Genomic DNA, 11,164 nt, shown 5'->3' with positions numbered 1-11,164 from the left:
ACACACACACACACACACACACACAGCACACACACACACACACACACACATGCACACACACACACACACACACACACACACGCACGCACGCATACACAATGGTATACAAAACTACGGTTCTTTAGTTACTATTCATATAGATTGAGTATAAAATATATCCTTGATTTGTAAAAAAATTCACAGTCCGCCGAGACCTAGGTCATGTTAAATTTAAGTCAACCCATTCTTATTTTTGTTACGATCTTCCTTTTTTTCCTCTCATGCCTTAGACGCATACATTCATGCAGATTTAGCCTGCCACAACTATTACATAATAGCATATAGTGCCAACACCACCATCACTCCTATTATTACACTGCTACCGCTGTCGCTAGGAAATATTAGTACGTCGCTACTATTATTATTATTATTATTATTATTATATTATGTTATATATTATATGTTATTATTATAACAATATTATTATTATTATATTATCAACATTGTATGTATTAGAATCCGTGTTGTAAACTGTTCTGTCCTCGTTCGCGTATGGTACATTAGGTAAATCGATGTGATACATGTCTAGTTCTCTTTGTGTCAATTCGACCGTGATTAGTTCCCTTCTTCACATCCTTTTTTTTTATTTTGTAATTCATCTTTCGTATATGCTCGTTCCTCGCGCGTGCGCGATCGACGACGGCTTCTTTTGCCTGAGAGAGAGGCAGGATAACATGTCGAATCTTTAAAATACGCTGACGATTGTCACATGGAGTTTAGGACACGTGCATTTATTAAATTTTATCGTTACCTACTATTATACCTTGTCGATGGAATACCGGGCGTACGAACGCTTAACTTGCAAGCATGGAGGATGCTCTTAGAAAATCTTCCCTCTTATCGCTCGATGTATCGGAATTTTGGATACATTCAAACAAATTCGATACTTCGGAATATTTCTAAGTATACAAAAATATATATGTGATTCAAAGCGAAATTAATGTTATATTGATCTCGATAATAAACAACCGGCGTTCGTACATCCGGCAATATTCGTTATTAGTTAACGCTATTAGTTATTATCAGTTAATGCTATTAGTTATACTATTACCACTATTATTAGTTATCGCTATCGACTTGATGCGTCCTTTATTGTCGATTGGCGAAATAACTATTTCGATTGCCCTCTCTGTCTCGAACGCGCTTCGTTTAGTTAGCGCGCTGTCACATTAATCTCATTAATCATCTCCTTTCACTAATTAATAAAATTTAGATTTAGAATTAATTCGAAATTAGGATCTCTCGAAAGTGTTACATGGTACAAAAAAAAGATTTTCACCTATTTGCACACAGTTTTCATTCATTCCATCATACATTTCATGCGATGATATAAAATGATATATTGTTGAGAAACTAATCGTAATTGTTATATCTTGATCGTTCGAAAATTAATGTGCAGCGAGAACAAACACGGAGTTAATCGATCGAGACGGAGAGCGGTGTGCGCGATTTGAGATGTTTCGATGGAGGATTAATGTCCGAAAGGTGCGATGACGAGCTAAAGGAATCAGAACGCAACAAAGAATGTCAAAGTAAGAAGAACAGTTTCTTCTGCTGATTGTTCTGATCGCGTTCTGGTTGCAATTAGAGAAGCTATGGGATCCTCAAAGCACCAATGTCGCGAGCTACGTACATACAATTTCGAATTTCGGAAATAATCGACGCGCGAAAAAAAAGTACGGAAATAAAAAAAAGTTATCTTAAAGCACAAATACTATGTAGTGAGAAGGAGAAAGAGATAGAGAGTAAGGAGGAAGCATGTCATACAATTATATTCATACCAATCTCTTTCGGTTACGAGCAAGTTCCGCATTGTGTAGGATGTCTCATTGATGATTACGATGTGAAGATTAATATCTACGAGATGACGAGAATGGTCGATGATTGCGACTAACGGTGGAAGAGCGAGATCCAAATTGTGAAATCGCGAGAGCCTTTTTGCACGAAAACGCATTACAAACGGATGCGTATCTCTAGGAACGTTCTTTTTGTTGTTGTTGATGATGATGATGATAATGATAATACGTCGATGAAACGAAAGGGTGCTTCTGTGTGATGGAAGGAGCTCCGGGCACGCGTGGAAGGAAAATTCGAAATTCGGAAAAAAAATATCTAGTCTTTTCCCTACCACGTACGCGACGACTTGATTCCGTCTCGCGTATGTGGGCAGTGTTCGATGAGAATTCAAAACTAGCGTGTATCGATAGCTACTGGAATCAATCTTTTTGGTCGATCAGTCGACCGTCAATTATCTTTCCAGGCATAGCGACGATGGGTGAACAGGATTGTGAGAAAAGAATCTCGAGCACCAACTCTTTTGGTAGTTCGAAAAGCAATTATTCTTATGCCCGCACGAAATGTGAGATACCAATCCGATTTATTCCCCAGTCCAGTTCGCCCTTCGTTATTACTCTCTTTAGCCGAGAAACATGCTCAATTCTTGTCGATCAATCATATTATCACGCTCCATATTTAGGACGCTCGAAAGATGTGCTTGATTTTACGGCGCAAAATTTGTTAGAAAAAAGTATACGACGCTTCGTCGAGGTCTTCTCTAGCAATCGAAAAACAATACTTTCGACAGAATAGAATAACCATTTCGACTAAACAAATATTTTTTCAAAGGAAATTTTCTCAAATTTTAACGCGTTCGATGCATGACACAGCGCGAGAAAAGGCCTCGACGAGACATCGCGATTCTCTCGAACATATCAAAATACAATGGACTCCACGTTGGAGCATTACTGCGACATTACTTTCGATGTGTAATTAGATTGTAAGTAATAAATCCAATAAAAACGCACGCGTCTATGCGCACCGCGATGCGCGCTCGCGCATAGACGCCATTGAACACTGCACGATCGATGAATCGCAAGAAAAAGTTGTAATAAACGCGAGATCGAGGATGGGAAAAGATCCGATCCTTGAAACATCCTTTAGGCTTACAATCGAGAATTAAGATTGTTAGATGTTAATGTCTGCGGAGCGGGTCGGCTTGGCGCTTGGTGAAAGTGATCTTCGCGCAAAAATTTTCTCACAAAATTCCAAATTCTTTGAAAAAATTATAATACATGAAATGAAATTTTATCTGTGAGATACAAAGTCTTTTACGGCGATAAAAGAAATCACATTTATATAGGGCAAGATATTTGAGGAACTACGTCTAATAAAGAGACTCGAATTACGGAGATCATTTCGACGAAGATCGCGAAGCCGATTCGCGGGCGTGTAGATCGATGATAAGCGAAAGGAAAAGAAGTTTATAAGCGAGAATAAATTCTTCGTGCCTCACGACTTCCGGCTGGACGACCTTTCACGCGACTACGATATTCATAATTAACGGCTCGGATCGTTACGACGGGAGACGAATGAAGGAATTTGATCCGCAGTTAAATTGTAAATACGCGGTAATCATGTGAAAAATGCTCCCGATTGTGAAATTCGTTCCTTCGTAAGCGCAAACGGAAGCTCGTCGATTCCGGAAGCACGCGATCGGCCAGCCTAAATTTAAGGTCTTTTTTAGAAATTAGCGGCGGAAAGGCAGATATATATCGCGAGGGCGACTATCGCTGCAATTTTGTGAATGAGAGAGCAAGAGTTTGCCTGCGACTGAAACGTTGGGAGATAAGTTGAGTGAATGGAAAAAAAAATGCATCGATCAGTGTGTTTGCTGGTAAGAAAAACAAATCGAGAGAATGAGAGAATGAATGACATATACATAGAGGGAGAGAAAGAAATTAAGTAAGCGAAAATGGGATATAAATGCATGTGAGAGATAAGAGAATAAACAAAATTTTACTACCAAGTGGACTAGAATCGCAACCGATGGGCATTATTAAGCGAAAATAAAATTTTCGGAGCGTTTTTTCGACGAAGAAAAGCGTCCAAAATTGTACCTATTTTCATTTTATAAATTATATATATATATGTATATGTATATGTATATGTATAGATATACGACGATCTAAACGATTATTATTGCAAGATGTAATTGCAAGAGAGAGAAAGAGAGGGAGAGAGTGTGAAAGAGAGCGCGCGAGAGAGTAAAGCGATAGAAAGATGATGAAAAATAAGAAATTATTGTATCTATATTCGGAAAAATGATCGATGATGTATTCGAATCGTGATTATTATGATTATTATATATTATGATTATTGTGTATAGTTAAGGCGAAAATGGAATTTTAGACGAAATTATCGAACTCGAGGTATACATATAGGGAGTGTAAGTGAGAGAAAGCGCGCAAAACAGTATGAAAGAAAGAGAGAAAGAACGTGTACGTATGTGTGTGTGAGAGAGAGAGAGAGAGAGAGAGAGAGAGAGAGAGATTTCTCGATGGTGATTGCACATTGCATGTCGACAGGCAACAAAACAGAGTCCCCCTCCCCTCCAAGTAAAAAAATCAATAGAAAAATCAAGTCACGGCCGAATGAAACGCAAAAGCAAAAAGTTTTTTGAGAACGTGAATTTTCGAGATCTTTCAAAATTTGCACGAAACGGGTGACTTTTTTCCATTTTTCGAAATCGCGAAATTTTTCTTCCGAAAGATATAAAAAAAAAAAAAGAGAGAGAGACAAAGAGAGTGATTCTCGTTTCCTTTGTACCAGGACCAAAAGAAAACAAATAGCCGAATATATATCTATATATAAAAATATACATATATGTATGTATGTATGTATGTATGTTCGTATGTACGTACATACATGAACCAACACACGCAACGCGTACGAGACGTGCGAACGTGTTCTTCAGCGCGACGATCCTGCCGGAATGATACGCGATCGAGCGACTTTCGGACAACCAGAACGAGTGCCTCGGGTCCGATCCCAATGCTGGACGGGCCCAGATTTGGGAAAATTTTTTGCCGGCAGATCGACGCGCTAGAGGAACTCGAACGGTGAGGAGGAGAGGAGACAGGAGGCAAAAGTAGCTCGGACAGCAATAGTTACAGATCGAAACAAGCAAAAATTACAGGTTTAATAAGAAAAAAAAAAAACAATAGAAATTCAGTTGGAACAGCGGAAACAAAAATCGCGTAGAAACACGAGGCAACATATAGTTATTATACTTTCTCTGTAGCGCACAGATCGCACTATCACAGTTTCAGTTTCTTCCCTCGCGATCGTAGATCGTTGTTAGATTTTCCGACGCTCATGGTATCGCGACGTCTGCATCCCTCGATCGAGAATGAGTTTCTCACGAATAATCCGTTCGGTTAAATATCACAGAGCGATCAAAAGAGAGAAAAAAAAAAACAAAATTGTCATCGATCGACGGATCCGAGACGTCGTTAACGCCTTATTTTTTTTCACCGCAACGTATCTGTTCTTCTCATCAGTATTGCAATTTCCCAAGCCCCTCCCCTGTAATCATCTGCCTGATTACAGCATATCCTCATGTGCGGTACAAATCCCGCGGATATATCCCGTTTTTTCACCCTCACCCTTACTCCACTACCACCGAACATCCCCCCCTTTCCCCTCCTCACACAACCAACCCGTCCTTCCCCCGGTCCCTCCACTACCAAACCGATTTACCAGTGTGAGTGAATGTGTCAACACGTGCAAGGATTTAAAAAGAAAAAAAAGAAATCTAGCGAATTTCGAGGAGGAATGGTGGAAAAAAAATGAGGAAAGCGTCGAGCAAAATGCGATCGTGAGGATTGATTTAAAGAGAATAACCGGGAAAACGTACACACACACACATTCGTCGGACTGTGTAGGGACATTTTGCATCAATTGTGTAAGACGCGAGACAGAGGGAGAAAGTGTGCGTGTGTGTGAGAGAAAAGGGGAGATTAAAAGCGAAAAAAAAAAGATTAAATAAAAGAGGAAGCGAAGTCGAGTGAGAATGCGCGTGTGGAAGATGCGAGAGCGAGAGGTAGAAGAGATCCTAAAGAGAGCGAGCGAGAAGATAAAAAACGGCGGAAGCTAAAAAAACAAAATGTACGAACGAACATTGATACTATCTTCGTTTTTTAAGATCGTTTCTCCGTTCGACACGCTATATAAATATTGACATTTGTCATTGGATTATTACCGACGATGATGAAGTATCATTATTATTATTATTATTATTATTATTATTACGGAACTATTATTATTACGACGATAAATGATTATTACTATTATTACTACCATTTCTTATTGTCATTATTATCACAATTTATTATTGCGATGATGATCATGATTATTATTATTATTAATATTATTATTATTATTATTATTACGTGGTACAATAAAAATTTAATAAGCATTCCAAGTCTCGTGATTACCTACAATAATTTCCCATAATCATTAATAGTTTTATTTATGATTGTAGTTACATGATTGTAGTTTGTATCATGTTGACCCGTTTTACGTATAGAAATAAAATTAACTGCCAACTGATAACAAGAAGAGTAAACAGAAATGTGGTAATTTATAACATATAACGATATCGAGTAGTTAAACACTTGCAGACACGGCTTACTTCATCAATTTTGCATAATGTTTTTCCAGAAAACACATTACAGAATAAACTTTTCTCATTGCTTTCTTTCATTTTATTATTTTACAAACATTTTATTATTTTATAACGTCCAAAATTTTACAAAATAAAAAAAAAAGATTAATTTATATCACAAGAGTTCATATAAGTAGTAGAAAATAATATCTAACATCGATTTTAAAACTTTTTCTAACAAATTAATGATACTACTATAAACGACTTGAGTAATTAAATTTTTTAGAAAGACATGATATATTACATGGTGATAAGATTATCTTCTTATTAAAAACGTTCAAACGCTTGAATGTTTAAGCTTCGAAGCTACATCCGAGTCTGATAGTAAATATCACGCGGGGTCATCACAGTCTTAACAGAGCAGCTTACCATTGAGTTACGCGGTGTTATTCAAGTTAGTGAATGACAAAGCATTAAGAAAGGAGCATCATGCTTCGTTTCGTCGTTCGCGATAAATTCATCGTCTGCGACAATCTCGAGAAATGTCTAAATGCTTTGGGAGGCATACGTGACATTTGCAGCGTTGCTACGTTATCGAGGGTCAAGGAGAGACTTATTGTTAGTGGTAGTTCGACGTCGCGTTCGAATTGTTTGATCGATTCCACGATACCTCATGCAGCTGTCGAAACGACACGCCGGGAAAATCGTCGGCTGTCATCAACGTCGGTTATCAAAGAAGCTCGCAAGACCTGTCTTTATGATCTTCATGTGGAAAAGCAAGGCAAGTTGCAAATCTCTCTGATTCAGTTATCAATATTAAATTAAATGTACTATCAATCTATGTCAAATTATATCGCAGAAATGCTTGCGAATAAATAAATATCATAAGATAACTTTTCAGTTTTCCGAAATGCGTTTCTTAATTTTTATTTAGTACTGCAATTTTTAAGAAGTGTAACGCAGAAAATATGTAACAAGTGAGAAACTTATCTCATTTCATGCGAATTTATAAATAAATTATTCTAAATGTTTAGGCAAAATCGTCAATTTTGCCGGATGGTTACTGTCGGTACAGTATCGAGAGGCGATCGCAGTGTCTCATCTGCACACCAGATCGTTAGCATCGCTCTTTGATGTTGGTCACATGCTGCAGACGTGCGTTTCTGGTAAAGACGCCGGAGAATATTTGGAATCGCTAACCACGTGTGACCTCAAAAATTTAAGCAGAGGTGCCGCGACTTTAACAGTCTTCACCAACGATAAGGGTGGAATTTTAGACGATCTCATTATCACCAAAGACGATGAAGACAAATACTTTGTCATATCTAACGCAGGAAGACGGGAGGAAGATAGTCGACTTCTTTTGGAGCGTCAAGTAAAAATTTTTACACGCTCCCTATTTTGGTAGGCAATATATAATGAAAATAAGCTCTTCTGCTTTCAGGATGATTTCAAAAAGGTTGGTAAAGACGTGTATATTGATTTTTTGGATCCCCTGGAGCAAGGGCTCATAGCTCTTCAAGGTCCTACAGCGGAAATGGTCCTCCAATCATTGGTAAAGATCGATCTTCGAAGCCTAAAATTTATGAATAGTGTCAAAACTGAAATATCAGGCAGTCGCATTAGAATCTCGCGATGTGGATACACCGGAGAGGACGGATTTGAAATCTCGGTACCTGCGAATGACGCGATTAATCTAGTCGAAAGGATTTTAGAGATTCCTGACGTGAAGCTGGCCGGTTTAGGCGCCAGAGATAGCCTAAGGTAAATTAGTGGAAAACGGATCTTATATCTTAAAACAATACTCTTTGAGTGTGCAATCAATAATGTCAATATGTGTAAATGATTTAAAAAGATTTAAGTAAGTAACAAGTAATATCAAAGTATAATAACTGTAATAAAATGGAACTATTAATATGTTTATAATAAAATATAATAAAAATAATAATAAATTATAATTGTTAATATTTTTTTCTAATTATTTTCGCAGATTGGAGGCTGGACTTTGTCTGTACGGTCACGATATCAACGAGAATACCACACCAATTGAAGCTGCCCTTACATGGCTAGTCGGTAATACTATGGTCTCATAAAAATCATGAATCTGAAGATAATTACTCTTTTAAACGCTTTTAAACACTTTTAAATAGCGACGAAGTTCCATTGCTCCTATTTAATCTTCTCTAACTTTATCACGCGAAACGCGAATTATCGCAGTTTTACAAAATATCGATCTTCTTTCTTTCTCATAGCGAAACGACGAAGGGTAGAGGCGAACTTTCCAGGCGCACAGCGAATACTTTCGCAGATCAAGACAGGCACGACGAAGAAACGTGTTGGGCTCTTATTGGGTCAAGGACCACCTGCCAGGGAAGGCGCGCCCATATTAACGCCGGAAGGTGAGCGAGTGGGCAGCGTCACTTCCGGTGGACCAAGTCCGACCTTGGGTCGGCCGATCGCTATGGGATATATGCCACCGGATTTAGCGCAATATGGTGGCGGAATATTGGTCGAAGTTCGAGGGAAAACGTATAAGGGTACCGTAACAAGAATGCCCTTTGTGAAAACGAAGTATTACACTGCAAAGTGATACTGATTTCACAACTAAAATTGACTGATTTTAGGCAATATTGCGCAATAATTAATTGACAGTGACGAATCGTTTACATTATATAAATATATGAACAATTGATTCGTTTGCTGACAAGAATAAATTGCTACGAGTCACAAATAATATTTTTAATTAAATAGATAATTTCTAAAAATTCCACTTACATTAGCTAATTAAACTAAAATAATATCGTATAATTGGTAATAAATACAATGTAAGGCAAGTAACAGTTTAACTTCTTGTTGTATATAAATTTATATATATAACAATTTATATATATAATTTATATATATAACAATCAAGAAATTAAAAATTTGAAATTTTTATATATTAATCGATTATTGAGCGCGAGCGTGATGTAGCAGATAGCGCATTATCTGTTATACAAGAGATCCCGAGTTCGATCCCCGAATCGATTCGATTTCTGTGCAAAATTGCATTATTGCAGAGAAATAGGCGATAATTAATTCAAATATAAATGCTTTGATAACGACTATATTAACTGTTATAATGAAGTAAGAAAGTATTTATTTGAGAAGCATCAAATATCAGAGATACAATCACATTCGAAATATGAATCTCTAGCTACAATAATCGATTAATATATAAGAACTTCAAATTTGTAATTTCTTGTTGTTACATAAATTTATATGTATATGTTAGACTCTTACTTACTCTATATTGTATTTATTATTTAATGATATAAAGAATCCTTTTATTATCATATAATTGGGATTCTCGAAAAATCGTTAAATATAATATTAAATCATATAATGTAATAGAAATATTATAAGAGAGAAAGATTACAAGATTGATTACTATTTATATAGACATATGCATTTTTATAATTGTAATATCTATTTTTATATACATCATATGTAAGATTTTTATATAAAATAAATGTATCTAGTAATAATGTTATAGAGTTATGTTATAGAATTATTATAATTGTATATGAAAGCACTTTTCAATAAATATTTTTTTAATGTATTGCAATTTTATTATAAATGTTTTATAAAATTGTTATAATAAATTTTTATATATAAAATTTATTATTAAAACTTATTATATCAAAAACAAGACTATTGATTTATAGGAAATATTAATCTAATCATAGAGAAAAACAAAATTTTTACATTACCATCAAACAGAGTAAAATTCAATCTAAACCATAAGTTGTTAACTAAATAATGCTGATAATGAAAAATCGAGTCTTAACGATAGTTGGTATTGCAGAGATCATGAAATCAAATCGAATTCAAGGAACTTGTACTAAAATGGCACACAACTTAATGAATCATAATTTATGACGAATTCTACTACTTTTTACGATTCTAATATTCTTGTTAACATTATCAGCTTTTTTCCAGAATGTATTTTTTTCACATAATTTATTATTATAAATTTCAAATGCTTTCTTAATTATTAAATATGATTTAATTGTAACCTTCGAATACAATTAAATTACAATGTTGTAATAAAAAAAGCATTTCAGAAATTAATAATAACAATTTATATGTGTTCAGATATAGATATTACTAGAACTTTTCCTTAATTATGGATGCGTTTCATAATTTTCACTCATGATGCGCACAATGTATAATTTTATCTTTCAATACTCGGTGAATAAGGATAAAATAAATATATCATGCGCATCATATTATGTGAAACAAAACATATCAAAGATAAAACAATATGTGTATCGATTTGTGTCATCAAATAAAAAGCACCCAAAAAGCCATCACATTACAACGGGAATTAGAGATTATAATCAAATTAGAGAAAAAAAATATTTCATATATAATTATATAAAAATATATATAAAAAATGGATATATTTTATATACAATTATACATATATAATTATACATATATAATTATACATATATAATTATATATAAAATATGTCCATATATATAATATTTTTCTTCGGGATTCGATAATTTTAATTTTAAGCTGTTTCGTTTTGATTGACTGAATTCTAATTTTTATCTAGCAATTCTCAATCTCTAACGCGTAGACATAAAGTGAATCACAAAATGGCGGCTCTCTCCATTTATTTAGGATAGC

At 35.2% G+C, this 11,164-nt stretch overlaps 1 protein-coding gene across 1 annotated transcript; it reads left to right on the top strand.

The window, feature by feature from the left end:
* Positions 1-6,973: 6,973 nt before the first annotated feature.
* On the top strand, positions 6,974-9,074 carry LOC105627512 (aminomethyltransferase, mitochondrial). Its single transcript, XM_012208792.1, has 5 exons — positions 6,974-7,265; positions 7,519-7,859; positions 7,929-8,248; positions 8,475-8,557; positions 8,737-9,074. The coding sequence occupies exons 1-5, from the start codon at positions 6,974-6,976 to the stop codon at positions 9,072-9,074; spliced, it is 1,374 nt and encodes a 457-aa protein (XP_012064182.1).
* The last annotated feature ends 2,090 nt before the right edge of the window (positions 9,075-11,164 follow it).

This window comes from Atta cephalotes (assembly GCF_000143395.1).
Source record: "Atta cephalotes unplaced genomic scaffold scaffold00009, whole genome shotgun sequence".
Classification (NCBI taxonomy): Eukaryota; Metazoa; Arthropoda; class Insecta; order Hymenoptera; family Formicidae; genus Atta; species Atta cephalotes.
This window is presented reverse-complemented; position numbering and strand designations above follow the sequence as displayed.

Bases quoted from the DNA above. Each gene is read 5' to 3' on its own strand.
- LOC105627512 (XM_012208792.1), top strand. From the start codon at position 6,974: ATGCTTCGTTTCGTCGTTCGCGATAAATTCATCGTCTGCGACAATCTC. The intron at 7,860-7,928 runs GTAAAAATTTTT...TTCTGCTTTCAG, and splicing joins GACTTCTTTTGGAGCGTCAA to GATGATTTCAAAAAGGTTGG. The intron at 8,558-8,736 runs GTAATACTATGG...TCTTTCTCATAG, and splicing joins TGCCCTTACATGGCTAGTCG to CGAAACGACGAAGGGTAGAG.